The sequence below is a fragment of the Triturus cristatus genome, chromosome 4_2, assembly GCF_964204655.1.
Source record: "Triturus cristatus chromosome 4_2, aTriCri1.1, whole genome shotgun sequence".
NCBI classification, from domain to species: domain Eukaryota; kingdom Metazoa; phylum Chordata; class Amphibia; order Caudata; family Salamandridae; genus Triturus; species Triturus cristatus.
Window position 1 is genome coordinate 512,810,687 of NC_140586.1, and position 25,463 is coordinate 512,836,149.

General features: G+C 43.8%; 1 protein-coding gene across 1 annotated transcript in view; it reads right to left on the minus strand.

Annotated features, from left to right (window-relative positions):
• Positions 1-19,746, minus strand: part of LOC146834644 (calcium-activated chloride channel regulator 3A-1-like) — a 637,940-nt gene extending 618,194 nt beyond the window's left edge. Inside the window, exon 1 of the mRNA XM_085602115.1 lies at positions 19,531-19,746. Within this exon, the coding sequence (XP_085458241.1) occupies positions 19,531-19,692 (162 nt within the window). The 5' untranslated portion in view covers positions 19,693-19,746. The remainder of the gene's footprint in view (positions 1-19,530) is intronic.
• Positions 19,747-25,463: the final 5,717 nt, after the last annotated feature.

Sequence of the window (25,463 nt, forward strand, 5' to 3'; positions counted from 1 at the left end):
GGTGGAGGTTTCTGGTCCATTTCAAGGGTAGGTGGTTTTTAATAGGGGTGGGGGGAGCGGATTCGATCTTGAACAGGATGAGGTGATGGTCAGACCAGCCAATGGGAAGGATGCTGGAGATGAAAAAGCCAGGTCATTGTTGGATATGTTGGCATCGAGAGTGGCACATATGGTGTGGGTGGGCGAGTGGCAAAGTTGAACAAGGCCACTGATTTCTAGACGATTGAAGAGATTGGTGACTGTGGGGTCAGCAGTATTGTTCCATTGGATGTTAAAGTCTCTAAGGAAGAGGTTTTTCGAGTTGGAGAAGGAGGATTTAGAAAGAAGGTCGGATAGTTCCTCAGTGAAGGGAAGTGGATCCTCCGGAGGGTGGTAGATGTTATGTAGGCGAATTGGGGGGAACCCTGAATAGTGAGTTTGGCACAAAGGTATTCAGAGGTTAAGTGTTCTGAGTTTTTAACACAGGAGAGGGGCAGTTCATTTTTATAAACAATAGCTAGTCCACCTCCAATTCTGTCTGTTCTGTCTTTCCTAATGATGGAGTAGCCCAGAGGGGTGAGTAGGTCAAGTATGGCCGTTGAGTGGTCATTAAGCGAGGTTTCTGTAAGGAAGGTGATGTTGATGGATTCACTAAGGAAGGTTTCGGATATTTCAGTTGCGTGTCGGACAGCCGAGTGGCAGTTAACGAGCATGCAGGATAGGGGCTTAGGGTTGGCCTTGGCGCTAGTGAACGAGTGTATGGTGGTAAGTTGGGTTGGGGGTCTGGGTGAGATGGGAGAGGAGGGGGTTCTCCTCGTTCCTAAAATCACTGGTATGTTGGAGAAATGGGGGTGTATGTTCGGGGACCAGGGTTTTGGGAAGGTAAGAGTTGTATAGATCCGTAGTGGCAGAGGGGGAGAGAGCGTTTCTAGCACGATGCGGCCTAGAAGATCTGTTGTTGAAGAGAATAGTTTTTCACAGATTATGTTGGGAGTGGTGAGTGAGGCAAGGGCAGGCGGAGTCATTCTGATTGAGGAGGGCCTTGTTGTTCAGAGCGCTGAAGTCTACTCTGAGTCTCATAAGTTCCGTCTGAACGGTTGAGAGATTCAGTTAAATGTTGGAAAGTGTCAGAGCGATAAGGTTGAGTGTTAGCTCGAGCAGCGAGGAGGGGGTGGAGCATGGGTTTGCTGATGGCCGGAGACGAGAGCCTGATGGGTGGTGGGGGGAAATGCAGTGTGGTGGGGTCAGAGGGGAGCTAGTGTGGTAGGATGTTGAGGTGGAGGGGTCACTCATGCAGGTAGGTCGTGAGGCCGGGGGGAGGAGATATGTTGGAGAGAGGGGACGGGGATGTAAGGTCAAGAGGAGGGGTAGGAGTGATATTCAGTGGAGGAGGTATAGGTGTAGTGGGAGGAGTGGTGGGAAGCAGTAGGTGAAGGAGCCGGGAATTAATTACCTCCACGTGCGTGGGGTGAGTGTAGTTCGTAGTAGGCGATGTGGGTATTGGGAGGGGGAAGGTGGACATTCGGGGGGAGGGATCCAGGCGGTGTGGAGAGGTCATCGGTAGCGAGGTGGGTTTGGGGAGGACAGTTGTTAGATAAGGTGGGGTTTTGGGTGGTGGGATGCTCAATTAGGGTGTCTGGGGGGTGTGGGCTCTGGGCTGGTGGGAAGAGAAATGTGGGTGAGAGACATATGGGAGGAAGAGGGATTAGGGGCAGGTTTGGATAGAAGGTCTGACAGGGAACTGTAGAGGTGGTCGAAGGTGATGAGGTGGTGGTCGGATGCTCGAATGAGAATGTTGCCGGTTTGAAAATGGAAATGTCGATTTCTCAGCTAAAATCTGGGGATGGGGAGGTAGATGTTTGAAACCATATGGGATATTGCTGGATTTAGTGACTGTGAGATAGTTCAGGAAGATGCTTTTCCATTTGGAGGGGCGTTTGGAGTAGAAAATAAGGTTAGTTTTTATAGGCGAGGTGAGGCTATGGTAGGAGTCAACTATGAGAGTTTCGGGCGGATGCGTCAGTAATTTATGCTTAAAGTTTTTCTTGGCATGTTTTGACAGATTGGATGGGTATACGATGTTCCAGGAATTGGGACGGGAATTGGGAGGGCGGGATCTGGAGGAGTGGGGACGGGAGATGGAGGGGCATGATGGACCGTCGGGGGGAGTTAGAAGAAAAAGAGGGGAGGCCGGTGGGACAAAAGAGGTGAGAGGTAGGAGGCATTTGAGAGGGGAGGTCAGGAGGGGATGAAGGGCCGTCGGGGGGAAATTGGGAGGAAGAGAGGGGAGGGGGTGAGACATAAAGAGGTGAGAGGTAGGAGGTGTTTGAGATGGGAGGTCAGTGAAGGAGAAACGCTAGGGGGCGAGGGGAGGAAGTTGTGAGGTGGGGGAACCAAAGGGTAGACCAGATGTCAGAGATATAGAAGAGAAGGTGTTTGGGTGGGAAGCTAGGAAGGTATGTCAGTGTATAAATATATTACCAAATATAGTAGGAGGTAGATGAATAAAGTAGTGGGGGGAGATGGGGAGTTGAGAGAAGAGAGCAGAGAGAGGAGTAGAGAAGGAGTTGGAGAGACTAATAAGTGTGGGGGAGAGCGTATAGCAGTGGGAGTACAGCCCGAGGACACCTCAATTAGTTAAGGTACGTCCAGATAACAACAGTTCTCGTGAGGGGGCAGCAGTAAAGCTAACTACTGGGGCGTCACCAGATTAGACACATTAAAACACAGCAGAGTAATGCTAATGATAGTGCTAGAGTAATGAAAATAATAATGATACAGCAACAGCATTCCAGTGAAATTCAACAAAAGGAGCAATAATTATAGAGATAGTATAGTTATAGTGGAAGAACGCCAAAGTAGTCACAATTAAAAACATAAAAGTATAAAGAAAATAGTAATGATAGAGTAGCGAAGCTAGTAGTGGTGTAACATCAGCACTCAGTATAACATTCAAAAAAGTAAAAAGAAGGTTCGACAAGAGTAACAACAATTATAGAGATAGGATAATTATAGTGGTAGCACACCAAAATAGTCACATTAAAACATAGCAGTATGGTGAAAATAGTAATGATAGAGTAGCGAAGCTAGCAGAGATGGAACATCAGCACTCAGTATAACATTCAAAAAGTAAAAAGAAGGTTCAACAAGAGTAACAATAATTATAGAGATAGCATAATTATAGTGGCAGCATGCCAGATTAGTCATATTAAAACATAGCAGTATAGTGATAATAATAATGATAGAATAACGAAGAAAATGGTGATGGAACATCAGCACTCAGTATAACATTTAAAAGGAAACAATGATTAAGGTAGTAGCACATCCACATAAAAATATACACTAATTATAGAAATTATAGTGGGTGTATATCAGCCAAGCAAACTTAGTAAAGTCACAGTCCGGATATAAAAAGTTTGTGGTAAGACCAGATCAAGGCTATTGGGAAGGCTAGTATTCCCTGTTTAGAGAGTTGCTTTGAGTTTGAGGGTGAGGCTCGGGCGGAAGTGAGGACAAGATAACCACTCACCCTGTTCTCATGAGGGTGGACCTCTCGTAGGCCATGTAGGATGTCTTATGAGCAACAAACCATCACACCATGTCTTATTGACACAGAATGTGTTGATACCCTCAAGGAGGTAGAAGGCAGGGCTGCATCAAGGACAATGTATAAAGAGCCTCACATAAACCAGTGGTAAGGGTCCCAACTCCATCAGAAGAACTATAAACACCTCCTTACTAGCAGCAGTCAAAGCCCTCCTCTGGCAACCGCATTAACTAGAAATGCAAGTGGAGCTAACATACATGCTTGTCTAGAGCGTGCTGACGATTGACAAGAAAAATTGATGTGATAAACACGAATGTAGACCACTGAGTAAAAAAAATAAGGATGTGAGTGTGCCAGCAAGTAGCACAAGTGATGCCATAATTCAAATATTAACATCACTAACAGAACTACTAACCATGTTATTAAACCACTGCAACTCCAACAAAGTAAATAATATACAGTGTGGGTCTCGTCTTCTCAAACAGAGCCCAAAGCAATGAAGGAAAAGGGAGCCACTGACAACGGTAGAACTATAGACTGCAAAGCACATGCGGACCTCGGAACTCAGGAGTCCACTAGAGGTGGAACTCAAAGCAACAACTATAATAAGACACTTAAAGATTATAAACTGATCTCGCCTACAGGGAAAATTTAGCACAATCTCAAGAGTAACTGGCGCTCAACAACATCCTCTTCGAAGATCACATAGAAGATGTGTCATGGCGACAAAAGGAAAAACATAGGAAATCTCTCAAAAACAGTGAAAGAAAGTATAGAGTCACAATATGCAAAAAGAAATACTATTGCAAACACCAGCATCAAATAACTTGGAGAAGGGGGGGCGACAATAAAAAAGAAAATGACTCAGAGGGGCTGGAGATTTATTCTATCTTTCAACAAAAACAGGGACACATTGTTTGCACAATTTGCCTTTACAAGCAAAACAAGCTGCTGATTCAGCATAAAGGAAACCCCTAAATGCAAGCACTGAATCAAATTTGCTCCGGGAGATTCACGGGAAGAAGGGAAGTTACACGCAGACAACGGCACCCAACGTACCCATTAAACCTACTCACAGGCCATGAACGGAATGTTCAACAGAAGCACTGTTGAGCAAACTAGCTCCCACCAATCTGAATGCTTAACTGTGCCCCAGGATATAGCCCTGGTGACAGCTGCACACTTGGGCGAAACCAGGTTGGGGACAATCCAATCTGCATTGCAATGGAATGGCTTAACTCAGGCAGCGGACCTGCCCCAGGGATCTAATATTTAATCAATCGACCCCCATGCAAAGAACTGGTATAATCATACCATGAATGCCAAACAAACTGTCGCAGATACGACTTCACCAGCTCAAATAGACAGCCAGTGGGTAAACCCAACCAGCCTGGCTGAGATTGCTCAGTATGAGGAGGGTCCGGGACAACTCCTTTTGCAGACCCGTAACAGCATAAGAGCAAACTCTCATCCTTCACACTCTAACGGTTAGGGAGAAAACGCGATTCACTTGCCGGCATACGTCCCTACAGCTCTGATTTTCCCTCCAGAAACTAAGACAAGAGGACCCTAGGGCATTTTAGACAGGTCAAACTTCATACATCTCTTACTTAACATACCCTTTCTCTCTTATCTGACATTGGCGCATGTAACATCAGTGAAATTCAAAAACTAAAGCTGGATGGGCGGTCGAATCCTTAGCATGGATATGAAAATACAAAGCTCTCAAGAACCACGATGTACTTACACACTGGAGACATACTATGCCTGCAAGAAACATGATCGACAAAGCCTATCTCCATTTCAGGGTTCCAAACAATTCACACCACCACCCACAAAAGAAATCTCCATGGGAGACAGATAGGCGGACTTTCAATATATGTGAAACTAGACTTGCAGGCAAAAGTAAAAGTATGAAACTACTCTTCTTGGGATGTGCAGGCAGTCAGTATAAATGAAACAAAAGGAGATGATTGACGGAGCGCTGAAACTTTTCATATACTCACCCCCAGTCACAGATCTGGGTTGAATCCATCATCGTTCTTTAGCTCACTTTGTCACCCCAGTTCAGACCCAGCCATATGCAAATCAGTCTTGACCCTGAGCCTTATGGGAACAGCCCAACCTTAACTGCCAAGCCAGGTCTTCACTGTACCGGAAACAAGCATCCATGGACCGGTTTGGAGCAACACCCCTCATCAGCCAGGCTAGCTTGAATCCAGAGTCAAAGTGAGCAAGAGATCCCACGTCTGGGCATACCCTGCCAACTTAGGGAAAACAAAGCAAACACAAGGAGATGATGGACGGAGCGCTGAAACTTTTCATACACTCACCCCCAGTCACAGACCTGGGTTGAATCCATCATCGTTCTGTAGCTCACTTCAACACCCCAGTTAATATAGCTGGGTCTGAACTGGGGTGGCAAAGTGAGATTAACCCCTTCGCTGTGGGGGTAATTCCCCCACTGTGCCGGGGGAGGGAGGAGACGGCGCCGCAGTGCTCCATCCACTTCGAAACAATGGCGACCCACTAATTTAGGGAGTCAAATGGGGCCCAGCCTCCATGGCCAAGTGATCATGTTGGAAATTAGTCTACTGTTCCTGATTACGGGAGACAAAGCATATCTGATTAAGAAACAAAGGGAGCAAATGGTAAAAAAAAACTCCATGAAAAACTAACAACACAAAAGACGAGCAAGCGGCAAATCATGCCCACAAGAGGGTGGTGGCTTCCTTCCCATGAGAACACAGGGTTTTTAGAGAGCAATCGGAAGTGCAGTCATGTCGAACTGCTATATAGAAGAGTGAAAAATAGGCATACGGAAAGCAAGAGGAAAGAGGACAGACAATAACACAAAATAATAAGCTGGAACTGAAAACAAAAGCAAACAGAGGAGGAATGAAAACGCATATATGCCTTGCTGCCTCCAAACAAGACACAGGAACTTTGGGGTTGACAATGGTCTGGTGAGAACTGCCAGTAAGAAGAACGCAGTCTCTGCTGAGAAATTGGAAGCATACAAAACCTATACGTGGACCCTGATAAAACAAGGGATACCAGCAGGAATTTACTGGCTCAAGCCCTAGAAGGCCTTCAAGATAATCCCATGCTAGTCTCTGAAAAGGAGACATTATGCATCCTGATGAGCATTCGGAAAGATGGGGCCCCTGGTCCAAACAGCCTTCCTGGGTGCGTCTTTAGGGAATCTCGGGCATTTTGGGCACCCCACATGCTTAGCCAGTTCAACGAATGCATTCTATTGGCATCCATTCTGTACTCAAGGAAAGGCTCCATCCTGCATCCAGTACACAAAAAGGGTGATCACACATACCCAACCTGAAAATTATCGGCTAATTACCCTATTGGATGTTGATGGTAAGGCATTTGCAAAGGTGCTCCAACATCCGCTGGAAGACTGGATCAATGAAAATCATACCAAACTATCAGATGGGCTTCCGCCCAAACTCTTCTACTATGGACAATGTTATCGCTCTCTCATATCTGAGCGCAAAGGCGATGGAAACAACCATGCCCCCATTATATGACTGCTTCATAGACTACAATGCAGCGTTTGATGGAATTAGCCGAAACATTCTCTGGAAAAAACTGGCGGTGTGGGCCATACCCAGGCAACTCTTGGCTGCAATTACAGTGCTGTACACCAACACCTGGGTTCAAACTAAAATAACGCAGGCCCATACAACGGAAACAATGTACACCATAGAGGGGCAAGCAGGGCTGCGTCACTGCCCCGACCTTGCTCAATTTATGCACCACTGACCTAGGTGGAGAATTGCTGAAAAGGAATATATTCCTACTGAAATTAGGTCGGATGAAACTTACCATCATACAGTGCGCTGATGATCTGGTGATATTGGATCAGACTCGCATTGGGATGAAGAAGGCTTTGGGCATACTCCTTGTATACAACACAAAGAATGTTCTGCACATAAATGCCACTAAATCTAAAGTACTGATTTTTGGCCAAAGATGCAAGAAGCATCCATTGGAATTGCAACTGGGCCCTTTAAAGATAAGCACAACAAACAAATACAACTATCTTGGCGTGTGGCTGTCAGACTCCGGTAAACCCTTGTGGCAGGCCACCGCAGTGACAGAAACAGCAGCCAAAATCACTTATGCTCTATTCAAACTATATCATAACTTACAAAGCCACTCTAAAGAGGCCATCCAAACAGCCATATGGACGAAATTGGCACCTGCAATAAGCTACGGCCATCGTGCCTTCACTGGCCGGTTACTGAGCCATTAGAGAGTTGTCATACAGCGATATACAGGGAAATATTGAACATCACTAAAAACACCCATTGCATGCTGATTCACCTGGAGTTCAACCTGGTGACCATGGGCATTGAATCTAAAAAGGACATAATTAAGTTCCATCACCGGGCAGATCCGAAGTCCTTACGAGACACTCTGAACATCATATTTCTAAACAGAAACAAGCATTGGCATAGCCAATAGGTCTTGCTTTTGGTACCTTATAAGTGTTTAGCCATGCAACAGTTTCATAACTAAATACTAATAAGGTCCCAAAAGCGAGACCTATTGGCTATGCAAAGCGGCAGCGAAAGTGATCGCGATCAAGCATCAAAGCGGCCGTGCGGCCGCGAAAGTGAAAGTAATCGCGGGTAAGCGCGGCGCGCGCGCCCGCGCACATGCACTGTAGCTCTAGGCTGGCCTGGTAGCACTTTTTGGAGCCCTCTCAAAAGATCTCGCCAGACCAGCGCATGCGCTGGGTCAGGCGGGACCTAAAAAGCAGCTGGACATTAGATACACACTAAACCTGGCCCCGATTGATTCAATAGATTCAACTACAAGAACTGACCATTTAAAGATAACTTTAAAAGAGCAAGGCAAGCAGGCTTCAAGAGACTACGACATAAAACAAACCAGAAATATTTCAGCAGCAGTGGGTCTGATACATCACATGAAGGCAACTCCTGCCAACCATATCTGAAGGCAGCCTTAGGTAGACAAGTGCTAAAAAACATACTGTTGACGAGGTTCTTACCAACGCCGATATGGTAATTTAGGTCCCACTGGCAGAAACCAGCACCAGGGCATAGCCAGTGCAGGGGGTGCCAATATCACTCTGAATCTGCTGCGCACATTGTGTGCTGTTGTTTGGGTTAGCTACCCCAAAGGCAAATTAATCTGAAGCCAATTTTCCGGCAAAAAGGGATAAAACCATGCAAAGAGGCGTTGACATACGTTTACACTGCAGTGGTACCAAAGTAACTAGCACAAATTGGGAGTATTTTCTCGGAAGCTTGAAGGCTCCTGCGAGATGGAGCCTAGACTATTTTGATCAAGATTAAATAACAGGGCATTTCCACTAGCTGATTGACAGGCATGATTACTTTTTATTGCACTTGCACCTGGCACGTTATACCACTGTTCAGGCACTGCTTGATAGGATTTAGCCAACAGGGCACTCCGCACTTTGATCGCCAAGTACACTTATTGATGGCATTGAATAGCCTTAGAACCCGACCTCTTGCATCCAGAACGTGCTAGAAATGTCCATTTGCTTTTTGCTACTTGTTTAAGATGCCATTTATTTTAATAGTAGGTTCACTAACGGTGTATTTGCTTGTCAATAACGCTCTTTGCATCTGTGCAAGAATTTTTTTATTTTTTTATTTTTAAATATAGACCACTTCAGCACTTTACGTTTACAACTAAGGCATGTTTACTTTGGAACACTCCAGACAAGGCTGGTCTGTGGACTGTTTTATCACTGCGTTTGCTATCGTTTTTCTTTTAAAAACGCTCCAAGAAACGCTATCTGCTATATAATCTTAACTTCAGCAAAGTTTTCTTTTAATGATTGTAAAGATTTTAAGTAATCATACAATAAAGCGTATTAAGACCCTGACAAAATGACCTTTTGTAAAAGGGCAACACATGGAGCATGCTAGTTTTTACACTGTATTTGCATAATTAGAATGGGGAAAATATCAAATAAACGTTCTTCACTTTTCATATGTGAATGATGGGATCAAGTTTGAGGCGAAACCAATCTCTTCCATTTTGTACTGCATTTGTCAGATAAATATTGTAAAATAGGTTTGTCCTATTGTCTATTTCAAACAAAGGGGGTTTCAATACTAAAGTGTATTTGCTAAAATCTCTATGAAAGTTTAAAAATGTTTCATAAGCAATACTTGTGATTTATCTACTCACAGTTTCCCCTTTTTTAGGGCACGAGTCGGTAGACCACGCGGTTGGGCGGCGTCCCCCCACTTATTTTACAGGGTGGACGCCGTTCCCCCCTTCTCAAAAGCTTGACTATCTAAGATGGCGAGTTACTTGCCCTCACTGCCGCCCCTAACTTCTCCCAACTACAGGGCTGGCTGTCACTCTTGTGTAGCGCTTGAATGCGCTACCTATCAAAGTTCTGCTTTGCCCTCTGCAGTGTCCATGACTGGGAGGCCATGACAGAGCGGGAATAATTTGCTATTGGCAAGCCAGGCGTGCAACGCTTCAGCCCCACTTTCCCCCCCTCGTCGTGTGTGTCAGCCACGAACTGAGACAGCTTCCCGGGCGCACACACAGCCGCACACAAGTACTTCAGTACTTCACAAGTCTTTAAAAGACCATTTACTTATGAATGAGGCTTTGTTGTTTTTCACCCCTTCTTAGAGCCCCTGCATCTCCACTCTGCATATTGCTGGAGGAGTCAGCACCCCGAAATGTGGCTCTAGTTGCGCCTCTGTGGCAGTCCTACTGGTGATGAGGGCGCATAGACACTTGCATGGAGGCCACTGGAATGTCAACAGAGAGCTTTCCCTGGCGGCAAATGTTACACCGCTTAGCAAAACACAGTGTAACAACAGCTAGCATAACCCAACACATGGCACAACATGCACAGTAAAGAGAAGCAAACTGAACTCAGGGTGGAGGATGTGAAGTTTGGTGACTGAAAGTGGCAAGCCACGTGCGTGTAAACATATCTGAAGGAGTCCTGGGAGTGTTAGTCTGCAAAACATACATTTCTGAATAAAGCCATTTATGACAGGAAAAGCGGAACTGGAATGTTATGATAATAATCATTGTGTGCACTCCTGGCGCATTAAATTCGGAGCACAAGCATGCATGAAGATGAGGTTATAAAAGCATAGCACACTGAGTAGGTGGCATGGTGTTGTAGATTACTTGTTAGCTTTTCTCTACTGCACAGCTCTGTTGGAGTTGGAATGTTGCATGACATCATGGAATGCCTGAGTGTCTCTCTAGAGAGGAGTTTGGCAGTTGGTGTACTCAGGCTGAGCTGAATGGAGCTTGCTCCTGGTGGGGCTATCCTTGTACCATCTATCTTCCTCCTGTTACCCTGACCACCTGTGATGGAACTAAGCTACCATTAAAGAAGTATCTTACATGAACTGATGGACTCCCGTACTTCTTTATAACATTTTGGCGACGATCTTAAGGACTGACGTGTGCACTATGGAGTAAGGACTACTAGGAACTAAGGAACCAAAAGACAAGGAACTAAGGATCAACCAAGGAACTAAAGGACAAGCATTTGAGGACTTTAAGGACTTTCAAAACGTCAATTGAGAGTCGGAGGTAACACCCTGGCCAGCCCCACCAGTGTCCTGTACCACCTGGACAGCCTGCAGCCTGGGTGTTTGTATTCACATCACTGTGGAACCTGCTGTCACCTGTAAGACTTCATCAGTGAACAGTCTCTCTGCTGTGTTTTCTGCCTTTCCCCATTAACGTCTTACCTCATCAGCTGAGAGCGCGGATGTATTTTAGGGAAGAGAAGGACTTTGGTGACTACCTTCATAGCGAGCATCTTTTATTGTGTATTTGGGGAAGTGCTTTGACGGAGACAGTGACAGCTTTAATGGTCTTGAGGAACTTTGCCTGTGTGATTTAAATCTAGCCCATCTATGCTGGACTACCTTAAACGCTTTGACTGTTCGTCTCTTGAGAGGAAGTTGGCGTGTGAGGCGATGTCGTAACAAGCACATTAGTCAGAGGAAGTAATCTGATAAAACGAGCACGTCATACAAAGAGCGCGACTCACGCAACTCATTCTCGTCTGCTTACTTGGTGTGCTGTCTTGCCGTGGCAGTTATTTTGTTTGGAGCTCTGCTGTCTTCGACCTCTGATCCTATTCTGGTGACATCATCGAACGTTCACTGGTAGTAGCAGAACTTCTTGCCACTCCGTAAGTACAGCATTCGACTGTCCTACAAGTTTCTGTGTCGTCAGACGTGTGGGCGTTACTAACGCATTCACGCCTACTACGTCTTCTGCCGGCCATTTTGACGTTGCCATGGCTACTTTCCTGCGCGTTACTCTATGATCGTAACAACGATCTCAACACTTCATGCTGTCGCATCTTGGTTGTGGATCCCGGTGCTCGTTGAAAGCACGTATAAAGCAATTCAATGTTCGTTGCGCTGGTTTTTCCTGGCGATTGCAGCAACAGTTTTTTTCATCGGAAGGTGCTTGTCTCGGTCTTCAGTTCAGCTACAGTTGGGTCTGACTTACAGTGGTGAACGACCTGTACAGCAAGTGGAGGACGAAGCACATCGGGTCTACATGAAATGGAGCTCTTGCCTCCGTTCTGCTGTATGGAACCGTCTATTGTACTGTCTGTCGAGGTGTCGGGTGAGAGTTCGCTCACCGGAGTTTTTTTTTATGTACTGTTTTTTTTGATGATTCTTGTATTGGACCCTAACTTTCTTTTGTGGGCGTACTTAGTTTTCTGTCTAGTCTCTTTGGTGGGTAGTTTGTGTTTAGGTGTTTTTAGGCAGTCTCTGCTCTAACTTGTTATCTAGGGTGACGTTTACTTCGGTGTAATTAGTAAGTTTTCTTGTGTTTTTCTACGTTGTGTACATTTGTGGTGTACTGTGGTGTTTTGTCATTGCTGGCTGGTCAATGTCCTGTACTAGTTCACTAGGCAAGCACCCTGTGGTGTACCCTACACTACGTAGGGGAGGTGGTGTTGTTTTTGGGTAGTCAATGCCTATGAGCTTCTTTCCAAGATTAGTACCCTGTGGTGTACCCTAGGTTGTCTTTGGGTGGTAGTCAATGCCTCATGTCTGTTTTTGTGGTGACTGCTCTGTGGGTGTACCCTACCTAGGTGTAGTCGTATTATTTTGCGTAGTGTTTAACATGCAGTGTATCTGTCCCTTTGGGGAGGTTGTGCTGGTAGTTGATCTCAGTAGTTTCTCGGTCTATATACATAGAATGTACCCATTTATTCAGGGAGGTTGTGGGGGTAATCTGTGCCTCTAATCTAGTTTTCGGTGTTCCGGGGTTAGTACCCTGTGTACCCTTCTAGGTGTAAACTAGTTAGGGGTTGTGGTTCAGGTTGCGTTTGTAGGTTGTCAATGTCTCTAAGTTGTTGTCTGTGTACTTAGAGTGTACCCATTTCTTTGGGGAGGTTGTGGGGGTAGGCAATGCCTCTATTTTAGTCTTCTAGTTTTCTTGGGTCTTTGTACCCTATGGTGTACCCTATTTAGGGGAGGTTGTTTTTTTTCAAGGGTTAGTACTCTCTGTTTTTGGCGTGCTTGACTAAATTTCCAGCGCTATCAATGGGTCTTCTTTTCTAGTTGACACTGTGTTCCAGTCGAAGTCCGCCTCCATGGAACTCGTGGCCAAGGGTTTCATGTTTGGAGGACTTTGAGTGTGCAATTTTGTGTTTAGATCTCTTTGTTACTCCTGGTGGATCTTAAGAGTCAGCATGCCTTCTAGCCTAATCCTTGTTGTTGTTTTTGGAGATGTTGTTTTCTTCCAAGGGTCTGTATTTACATCCACCTGGTTACAGGGTGTTTTCCCTGGGTGTACCCACTTTTGGGGTGGTTGTGTGGGTGTTCGCCTTTCTTGTTGCATTGTGTTTTTCATCTGTGCCATGCATTGTTTTCCCTGAGGGAGGGGGGTGGGGCGTGTTGTGATGTTGTTTGTGATCTTTAACATATGTCTGTTCATGCCAGTCGTTTTGTGATACCTCGTGCATTACACCCGAGGATAGGTGCACTTCATTGCTGCACCTTCTTGCCTAAGGTTTATTGGGTATCTTACTTTACTTCTTTTGTTCCCTAAGGGAAGAGGATGTGTTGTAGATTACTTGTTAGCTTTTCTCTATTGCACAGCTCTGTTGGAGTTGGAATGTTGCATGACATCATGGAATGCCTGAGTGTCTCTCTAGAGAGGAGTTTGGCAGTTGGTGTACTCAGGCTGAGCTGAATGGAGCTTGCTCCTGGTGGGGCTATCCTTGTACCATCTATCTTCCTCCTGTTACCCTGACCACCTGTGATGGAACTAAGCTACCATTAAAGAAGTATCTTACATGAACTGATGGACTCCCGTACTTCTTTATAACATATGGCATTCATAAAAAGGCCAAGCTTGGTTTATGCATACCAAATAGTTACCCCTAAACCCCATGATTCTTTATAGTTGTCCTAAAATTATTAGTGACAATAAAAGTGAGCAATAGGGGAAATACAGATGTGTCAGGAAAGAAAACCACGAAGAAATTCAGCACTCATCAGCGGGCACAGAAAAGGAAACAGAATTTTAAGACATGGTCTGCGGTGGTGTCCAGCTGCAGCAGTTCTTGGGTTAGGTCCTCTTTTCCCGCAGATTGTGTGTTCCTCAGTTTTCCCTCACACTGTTATCTCTGTGCCTCTCCAGTTGTTCAAAAGCACACTGCACTCTGAGCAGCTGCTTCCAGTGACGCCAATGTGTGTGTGCAATAACCATGTATTCAGTCTTTGTTTTGGGTACCTTGTGACATGTCTCTATCGTTATCATTTTGTTTACATTTGGGAAGAATCGGGTGTACCTCTTTTGGCCAGCTTGACCCTCTGTTAATGTTGTCTTAGGTTCCGTTGATTTCCTTGTTTGTGTTATCTCTGTCACTCTCCTGGAATCTTCTCCTGTGTTTGCCCATGGTGTGTAGTTGCTGTACTTCGGATTAATGTTATACACATGCCAAGCTTCTCTAAACTTTCTCGCGTCTTCGTCATGTGTTGGTTCCAGTATTTGTAAGTCGCCCGGCGCTTCCTTGCGCAAAACTAAGAAACCCCCAAAAAGATGGGCTACTGGTTTTGCCAATGCTGTTTGGCGGGTTTAGTTGGTTAGAGGAGGGAAGCACATGAGGGAGAGACCAGCACGGAGCAGAGGAGGTTTTTTCCAGGTTTTGGGGGACTACAAAAGGAAGAGAGTGACAAGGAGTGCGGGGCAGGGGGTGTTTTCAGGGTACAGAACCACACAGATGGGGGAGAGAGTAACAAAAAGCATGGAGGGAGTTTGCAAAGGGAAGTACACGAGGAAGAAAGCAACACAGAGCAGACGGATCATCTTCCTGGGGGAGAAGCACAGAACGGATAGGGAGGAGCAGAGATCATGGGGCAAGGGAGGTTTAAAGGGGAAAGAAGCGCACAAGAGGGAGAGAAATACAGTAAAAGGGCAGGGCAGAAATTAGCAGGACAGGGGTTTGCAAGGGAAAGCACACAGGAGAGAGAGCAACACAGAATGCAGCGGTGTTCAGAAGGTGAAGAAAGCACATGATGGAGAAAGCAACACAAATCTGAAGAGTAAGATGTGTGGTCAGTACTTGTGTCGCGAGTTGCCAATCTTGTTCAACGCTCCCATAAAGCATAGGTACTTTACCATTGCTTTTAATTGGTTGGCTTTTAGAAAGTTACATTTTTGTTGCTTGAAGCATGTGTAGGCTAATCAGTATTTGCTCTCCAATTTCTCAGAACTATAGATTGCATTTGAATGTGCGAACATGGTATGAAACGCAATTTTTTATTTCAGGTGTTTTGCAGCAATTTCAAAATATTGTGGAGCTTCTCATTGCTGAATAGGGTGCAATGAATGATATCTATTACTTTGCACTTTGTACCTTGGTTTTCACTGAGTGGAAAGTGTCACTCTAAGTGTCACACATACACACTGAAACCATGGAAATGTCACACATAAGTAGGGCTCCCGATTTTATGGTATTTATTTTTTTAACATTTCCATATTTATTTATCCATATTTATCTTTTGACCATTTTATCTGTATTTATCCATATTTATTTTGTGCTTTGATTATAAATGAAGTTGTCAAACTGTACATTTCCATATTTATTTAACTGATAGACGCACACTCATACTTTCCTGTCGGTCGAGTTTTAGCTATTTAAGCTGGCAAACATTACTTAACAATACATCCACTTTAAATACTATCATTATACCATAAATGTATGTTGACATATGCCATTATGTAAAGAAATGTCATCCTGTTTTTTTAAGTTCCATGCTGTCCAGCTGCTGGCCTATAGTTCATGAAGGACAGCACAGAGAGTCACTTTAAAAGTAGTACAATTTTCTGTATTTATCCACTTTAAAAAAAAATCTGTGGAAACGGGGAGCCTTACACACAAGCATCCTAAAAACTTGGCATTTCATGTTTTAGTATGCCTCGCTTACAGCACTTAATGGAATAACTCATGTAGTTGTACGCCAAACTTCATCCACATTTGGGCTGCTAATTCCTCCATTCAGGGACCTTAAGTCACAGGCTTAAGTATTGAGCAGCTTCATTTGTTAAATCTTGCAATACGTGCAAATGATAGATCTGCTGCACATGTGATGTCACTTACTGTTGTGATGTCACTTCCTGTTGTGATGTCACTCCCGGCCGTGATGTCACTTCCGGCCGTGATGTTGCTGGAGCGGGTAATGCAAAATTTTGTATACCCTCCCCAATTTGCATGCTTATGCTAATTATATTAATTAATTAATTATAATAGTACTAATAGTTTGAAGTGAAAAGTATTAATCAACCTTATTAATAACTGAAATACACGTGGGATTTGCATTTGCATGGCTTATTTAATACGTAAACTAAATATGTACGCATACTAATATTAGAGAAATTAGAATATTGCATGATATATGTTGCTTTGGTGATGTATTTGTGATTTGTGCTTTATTAAGTGAGTATAAACCGCTTTGAGTGTTGCTTCCTGCTAGATAAATACACACACATATGGGTATTAGCGAGGGAATAACATTTTATTAGCCATTTCTATGTATTAATTACGTTTTGTGTTTCTTTTGCTTAAGTTGACCATTTGGACCTGCCACAAGATGGCTGCCTCCTGTACCTAATGTGACTGACGACGCTCCACGAGGTTTTGGGTGAGGTGCGCCTGTGCTAACGCCAGCAACAGTGGCCTAGTCTTGACCCTAACCAGACTGTACCCACCAAGGTCGCCCTGGGAAGCCAGCCAGTTTCCTGGGACAAAGACTGTCTTTAAAAAACCGGAACCAGCAAGTGTGATGACACCATGGATTAATACTTCATGTGAACTCTGTAGGACGATTCCTGATCAGCCAATCAGGAAAGCCGAAAACCAATATTTGTTACTTTTTGACAGTGATTTTACTATAAATTATGGTAGAAAAGTGAGGTTGGGACGACCCTTCTTCTGAGAGCTCTTTGTTTTCCTGACGTTATGCTGACGGAGAGGACGGTGACGCTGCAGGACAGCTGTTTCCCTGAATCTTTGATGAACTGAACTGATGCTCAAATTTTGACTTAGAGGACGACAATTAGCCAGAATAGGTAAATGTGATGATTGACGGTTTGAATAACAAATGATTTAACTTGCATTAATTAGATAAAGATTGATTTGATCAATTATTAAATGAGTTGGGTTGTTTATTCATAGAAAATGTATTAATTCAAAGTGAATGGAGAATTAGAAATTAACCTAAACCAGCAACTAGCTGATTCATCGCCAATCTATGGGAGGAATACCAAAGGTGAAATTTAGGACAAATGAGTTAAATATGGTTATGTAGATTTATTTGTTCTTTAGGTTAAAGGTATTTCCTTTCAGATCAGCGTTTGGAACAAATCACCTCCCGAGAAATACAGATCAATGGTGAGTGAATGTTGGTGTTATGGGCCCCACCAGCAAATGTATTGATTACGTGTGTTTGTGAGATCTTTGGTCTGTGACGAAGAGAGGGATTTTGTACTCCACGCTGCAGCAATGTCACTTCCTGTGACACCACCTAACTTGGAGAGTCCCCCCACTTCTGTTTTTTAGGACTTGTGCCCTGCCTTTTTTGCTCTGGTAACAAACTATTTCTGTGCTGTGAACTGAAGCAATATGTCTTTACCCCATTAGGTATCAGACAAGATGTCCCTGTTTTGCTTGCACCTATTCCAAGTTTCTATGGCATGGCCCTGCCACTCATGCAAATCCCAAGCATTGGGCAAGAGACAGCAGCAATACAGATGGTGATATCCATGTCTTCTGCCTGCATTTTGCCCTTGCATTGCTGGAAAGTTATCAAGAACACTGTTCACTGGGGCAGAACGGAATTGTGCGCCTGTTCTGAACAAACTGTGGCTGACTGCATGCACATCCTCCAACTCAGTATCTGTACCAGTTAGTGTATGAGAAGCAGTCAGGACATTCAGGCCTGGACTGGCAATTCACTCCATCGGGCATTCTCATGGGGAACAACAGCCATTGTAAGTTGATTTTTTAAGGTCGAGGGCCTCTGCTTTTGTTACTAGCGCTCCGTGGTTTATGGCAGCAATCACAGCAAGCAAAGAGAAAGAGAGAGAGAGAGGAAGAAAGAGAAAGGGTGAATGGAAAGAATGAGACAGGGAGGGGGTGGAGCGTTGAGGCTGGTTTGAACATTTGTGCTATGTTACATTGCATTACATTACACCCTGCTTGGTTACCCTGTCTTATATGCAGGGCCACTGGAATTATGTGGCAGGGGAGGGCCAAATTATGTGGAAGGGCCAAGTAAATTACGTGGCAAGAAGAGGCAAATTATGCAGCGTAATGCTGAACATTTTGTGATGTATTCCTTCATTACTTTGTCTGGTCATTAGTTGCACATCATTAATACCAGTGTAGCACCCTGAGATAGCAATAAGCAACAGAAAGGTGCAAAGGGCTATCCACTCCACAGCAACATGACCCGGCTTTTTTAGTAACTTTTGAACCGTTTAAACAAGAAACAATTTTTGGGATTAAAATCTGCAAATCATGCACGAGGTGATGGATTATGTGACACATGTGGCTAATCTATAATAACGTGAAAACGCAGCTGCCCCATAATCACATAATTCCAGTGCCCTGACTATGGGTAACTGTGGCTGCTACTTTGAACTGTGCTGTCTACAACTCATGTACTAGCTCACAGAGGGGCATATTATCAAGAAACAGAGTTAAAATTATCGCCGCTTTAGAGGCGGAAAACTGCCGCTAAAGCGGCGATAATGGGCTTGATAATATGCCGCAGAGAATTCCAATAGAAGCCCATGTTTTGGTGACAACGTGGGCTTCTATTGGAATTCTCTGCGGCATATTATCAAGCCCATTATCGCCGCTTTAGCGGCAGTTTTCTGCCGCTAACGCGGCGATGATTTTAACTCCATGCTTGATAATATGCCCCAGAGTTGGTATATGTTTCTGAGCTAATATATATCCTGAGCGCTGAGAGAGCGCCAGTACCTTTAGAAACAATCACACAGCTCCATGCTGTGCCTGCGCACACGCTGGGCAAAGAGTCCCCTAGGGGAATGGGATGCGTGAATGATACAGATCTTCGCCTGCCAAATGCTTGACCTGGACATCTTTGCAAAATTAAAAGAGCATGGGAGTTGTGTGTGTACATTCATTTACACACAAACACATTACGTTTTGAGCATCATCAAATCCCTCTATGATTTTGAGTATGCAAAAAAATCGATTTTTTTCCATGTGCTTGTGAATAGATGAAGAATACAGTTTGTGAATCCGTCCCTCTGGGTTTATTTTATTGCAAATTATCCTTACCAAAAGGCTGTCAATAATTGTTTTTGTTAATGTTTCAATGCAGGGGTTAGTCTTTACTATATAATTGTATATGTGTATGTTGTACCGAAGTGTCGGAGATAAGATTCACAGATCCACAATGACTTCTTGAAAACATACATGTTCCTACCTTTATATTGGCTACAATCTTCCCATCTTCGGGTAAGGCTGGATTAATTGCAATCACAAGATCTTCATAGCCATTGTTCTTTAGCTCCACCATGGAACTCGTCACCGTGCAAAACGCGTGAGTAGCCACAAGAAAGGCCAGGCTGAGGGGTAAAAGGAACATCTTACGGCTCTCTTGCCCGCACAATACACATATGAACAATCCAATCTGTTTCGAAACGGTATTTATACTGCAATTATCTTGTTAATCAGAAAATAGTGCACTTTATCATTAGACTTCGGCATCTATGTGTCGTAAATTCAAAGCAACTTCATAACTATTGGCTGTTTTCCACATTTTATATCACGTTCAAAACTATATGTTAACCAGAAGGGTGAAAAATCTGCTGAAATTCGAAAGTACTTCCTTGTTGGTCCAAAGGCTTCAGGAGCCTTTTGTCTCCTGAAGGATTGCAGTATGTGGCTCCGAACCTTTCGAGGGCGAGTGTTGTGAAACACTTTCAAGACACTAGGCTCAGAGTTCAGAGACAGGCAATCAAACATCTGATAAGAGAGCAGGCACCATAGAAGCCCAACAGAGTGACTTCTCAGCATTTTAGAAAGACTGAACAATGAAAATTCCAATAGTCAATTCAATTCAATTCAATTAATTCTTTATTTCGATGGTTAAAAAAATCATCATAAAAAGTACATATTTTCAAACACAGAAACATACATGATTTTTTATCACATCAATATCAAAATTAACCATCTATCACCCTGTTAAAATACAAAAAGAATCAATATATTATTCATGATAGGTTAGTCTCTGGTATTTCTTAGTCTTACTGCCGCTTTTAGAAAACCTATTACTGAACATAAGGTATGCATATCATTTGCTCTCTGTAGAAACAGCAGAGCTACTTTAGCATGCCGAAATTTTCCATTTTTTAAGATTTCAACCAGAAACATACGTCTTGGGTAACGATAAAATGGACATAATAATACAAAATGAAGGGTGTCCTGCGGAGACATGTTGTCGCAGCCGCAGGCACCCTTCTGCTCAATAGTTGCAGTAAAACCAGACGGATAAGCTAAAATATTTTGCAACAAATTGAGCCTAAAACGGCACATTAAAAACCTATCCTGGTGATTATACATCAGAAATAGGTACGGTTCCATACCCGGTGCCTCTTTAACTAAGGAGTGTGCTACCACTGACCGTTTTAGTGCAAAAGCTTTAGTCTCCCTAAGCCTCTCCAAATTGTCAAGCAACAGTCTTTTGATTTGTAATTTACTGTTCCTTGTAATTAGTGCAGGGGTGCTAAAAAGGGTGTGCTGACCTACGGACTCTAAAGTTAGTTTAACATAATTCAGCCAAGGGATTGACATCCCTTTGTCCATTTGTATACAATCAGAGAGGATTTCTTGGCTTAATACAGCCTCCGGGTTAGCCCAAATACTAAGCCAAGCCAAGACCGGTCTAATCTTGACCTGATCTACAATATACGGGATTCCGAGTTCGGAATGTGCAATTTCAGCTGGTATTGAGTGTGGGATCTTGAGGATTCTACGGATGAATTTGTCTTCCTCTAGTTGTAACTGTTTGGCATCCCTAAAGCCCCAAACCTCGGCTCCATATACTGCTTTGGCTGTGCTTATTGAGCGATACAAGCTCATTATTTGCTCTGGGGACCAACGTTCCAGTCTCTGGGCAAAGTTCATAATTGCACCACATGAGGAAGCCAATTTAGTACAGTGTTCCTCTAGTAATGTGTCAAATTTCATCTTGCCATCAAGTAATAGACCTAAATATGGGAAGGTGGTTACAATGCCCATGGTATGTGTCCCAATTTTAAACACCGGTTTTTTGATGGGTTTGTTGCCTGCAATCAGTGCAAAGGACTTGGTCAAATTCACGGACAGATCTAATTTTTCCATGAAGACCACAAATCCATTGATCAGAGATTGGAGACTTCTTGGTGTCCGGGCGAGCAGGACCACGTCATCTGCGTACAATAGTACCGGTATTTGACGCTTCCGTACCTTGGGACAATCCACCGCCCGGGCTATGAGGCATGACTCCAGGTCATTAATGTATAATGAGAAAGGGAAGGGGGCAAGAATGCATCCCTGCCTTACTCCGCTAGAGCATGGGAAGGAGTCAGTTTGCCCTCCCTCCATACTAAAGCGAACCCTGGCTGTGGTGTTCCAGTGCAATTCTCTTAGGATACTTATAAGTCCCTGGTCAATCCCCAAAGTACTCATCCTTTCCCAAAGTTTACTTCTATTTACATTGTCAAAGGCCGCCGCCAGATCCATAAATCCCATATACATGGTACCATTGCTCGCTCTGGTGTATTTAGCGACCAAAAGGTATAAATTTAAACATTGGTCACTGGTCGACTTTCCTGCTCTAAAACCATACTGGGTATCCACTGTTATATGGTGCTCTTCTGTCCAGATCATTAAGCGGTTTAGGATCACCCGCCCCAGTATTTTGGCAGAAACGTCGATCAGTGATATGGGTCTGTAACACTGAGGGTTGTCCCTATTTCCCTTCTTGAAAATAGGTACAATTAAGGCGGTGGACCACGACCTAGGGAGTCCTGTCTTGATAGCTGCATTTAACACCCTCGTTAAAATTGGGGCCCACAAGTCAATATTACTTCTATACAAATCTGGGGGGTGCCATCAGGCCCGGGGGCTTTATTTGGAGTCAACCCTTTAATTGCCTGGATAATCTCGGAGAGTGTAAAATCCTGCACCCAGCTCCTATTACCATCCCATTCCCCTTTATGTTTAGGATCTATAGACTGGTTATAAAGGCTCTCGAAGTGGGTCATCCATTGCTGCGGGAGGATATTTGTGCTAATGACTGGGGCATTTTGGTCGTGAAAACAGGGCCTATTTATGATTTTCCAGAATTCAATAAAATCCCTGTTTTCACCGGCCTCTCTTAAGTCAGCCCATAGTTCTGCTTTTAGGGAGGCCTTCCTTTCTTTGATCTTAATGTTATAAATTTTCCTACACTTTACCACTTCCACTGTGTCCCTTGGAATTGCTTTAAGGCTTAATTTTAGATTTCTTTGCGCTCGTGCACAACTTGCGTCAAACCATCTTGGATGGGTCCCAGATTTTCTAGGACCTTTTGCCTCCAATAATTTTTCGGCCAATTTAGTTAGTTCGCTGAAGGCAGCTACTAAATCAGCTCCTTCTATTTTAAAATCTAGACACTCTTCAACCCACTTTTTCCCCTTTACTATCAATGCAGTATAAAATTCTGAGGCATTGATTTTTGCCCATTTTAAACGCCTTCCTTGATCTGAAGGCTGTAAGATAATATCCAGCTGTTTATTCATTTCAACATAACCCCTGCAGAGTATTTCTATAAATAAGGGATTATGATCGCTAAAGGGACTCCATTTAGTGCATACCATCCCCACCCATTGTTTGGCAAAGGCAGTTATCAGGATGTAGTCTATAATAGACGAACATCCCCTACCTTTAAAAGTTGGTACCCAGGTAGCCTTTGGCCCTGGGATTACTAGATCCATGGTATGTACTAATGAGTGACTACCTATTAATTTTGTAAGTGATGTACCCTCCGAGCTGTGCTCGAAGTGTGGCCCTTTACTAACTGGACAAAGATCCCAGTCCGTGGTTACTGAAGTTAAATATGGGCATAAATGACAATTTAAATCTCCCATTAAGAGGACAAATGAATCTACACCGCCTTTCCTTAAATCGGCTTCCTGTTGTAATCTAGTGTCTAGTTCCTCTAGCACGGTTTTAGTACCGCTTCCTGAGCCTGAGTTATAAATGTTAAATAGTTGTACCTTCATCCCATAGCCATGAAATATTATTGCTTGCAAATTTTTTGAGGTCCAAGATGGCACTATCCATCTCCCCTTTAAATTAATATCAGCATAAATTATTAGACCTCCTTTAGCTCTGCCTGCCCTACTCTCTTGTGCAGGGACAAAAAATAGCTTGTAACCCTCCAAATGGTAGAGGTCGGGCTCAACCGCCCAAGTCTCCTGTAGAGCTACTATATGGGATTCCCTCAATTGATTCCTAAAATCTGCATTAGCTATTCTTCCTGCTAAACCTGCTATATTCCAGGATGTGATTTTCACCTTTCCCCCCTGTTTCCCTATCCAATTTTAGTCACAAATATGGAAAGCATCTGCCTCCCTCTCTTCAGGCCGGGGGTCTTGTATCTCCCCATTCTGATTTTGCTGGGAGCCTTCCTGGGGGTTCGGTGTATATCTTCCTGTAGGAGTTAAATCAATGATATCCCTGGTCATTCTAGTTTCTTTCCCCACAGGTTGTATATCTGGGTTGGTTAGTCAGTCGTTTTCGTCCAGGTATTGAAGGGGACTGAATCTGTTGTTCCACTGCAGGCCATCCAGATCCAGTGATGAGAAGTGACTATATTCAGGTTTTCTTTTCCTATAATCGTCTATTCCTCCTTCCCTCCTTCCCTGATTTTGGGCCAAGGGATATGTGTTTCTACTTCTCGGATAGAAATAACCTAGTGGCATAGCCTGTACAGTACTAGTTCCATTTTTATTAAAGTTACCCAATATGAATTCCACTAGACCCGGATTCCTAAAATTTACAATGACAGAGTCCCCCTCAATATCCTTCTCTCTGGTCCCCAGCCATGATACTCTCCTCACGTGAATAATTTCTCCCCTTTCCTGCCCCCGAGAGGTCTGTGTATATTAAGCCAATTAATAATCTTGATTTTTAAATCTAAGTATGGCTCTTTTTGACCCATCCTAAGTTCAGGCACCCCAGCAAGTACCACAACATAGGGGCTTGTTTGGGGGGGTAAATTTACACGGGGGGGAGAGTTTCTCCTTTACTCTCATAGTCTTTTTGTTGTTTATTTACCTGGCTGTGAGAAACGACCTGCCCTAACAACGTCTGCGCCTGACTTTGCTGAACCTGGGGTTTAGCGCTAGGTTCTTTCACATTTTCATTAGAGCCTCTGTTCTGCGAGTGGGCTATAGTTTTAGGCGGCACATGAACCTGGGCAATAGTACATGGCTCGTTGCTTGCGCAGTTATTGTTCATGGGGAATATCCTTGAGGAGGGGGTTTCAATTGAAGTTGGGTTTCCAATAGAGATGGGATTTACATTTTCCTTCAGTCTCCCTAACTTTTGCAATTCATTTGTGATTTTATCTATTTTGCTAATTAAAGGTTTTATTTGTGAGATAATGAAGGTTTCTAAATGTTTTTGGAGGTCACTTATTACCGGTTGGAGCCATCCTGGCGGGATTAGTGGACCTTGCACATCTACTTCTATAATCTCATCTTCTAGTGGATGTGTCTTCCCACCCATGTTAATTGATTTTAATTTCCTTGCATGCATATTCTTTGTGCGCCTTTTAGGTGGTCTATGTTTTGGTACAAATAGTCTTTTTGCTGACCTAGCAAGGGGAGGGTCAATCTCTGATACCAGTTGGCCGCATGGCACATTTTCAGATGAAATATCTTGGGTGTTGTCCTGTGAGCTATCACAAAGATTTATATCTAACACCTGCGAGAGTGTACTCTGTGTTTGTGAATGGGGGTTGTTTGTAGGGGTCATCGAGAGGCGTCTCTCAGCGCGCTCAATCTCCCCATCAACCGCCCCAATGACCTTACGTAGCATGAGGATCTATGGCAGTGGGGGGGGCTAAGTGTCCGGCTACATTAGTGATATTCGATCCAGTTTGTTTGGCAACCGATGGGGTACTTGGTTTTCTCTTCGATGATCTTGTTTTAGGTTTGGAAGCCATAGTACCCTATCGGTCACAGTCCCCCTTCTCTCAGTGTATCCCACACAAAATGAGCAAATTACAGTCACAATTTAGTACTTCACTGCCCGAGTGGTCGGAGCACATCAACAGAATAGATTAAGGTCCCCTGCTAATACTTCAAGAAATCAGCGACCATTATA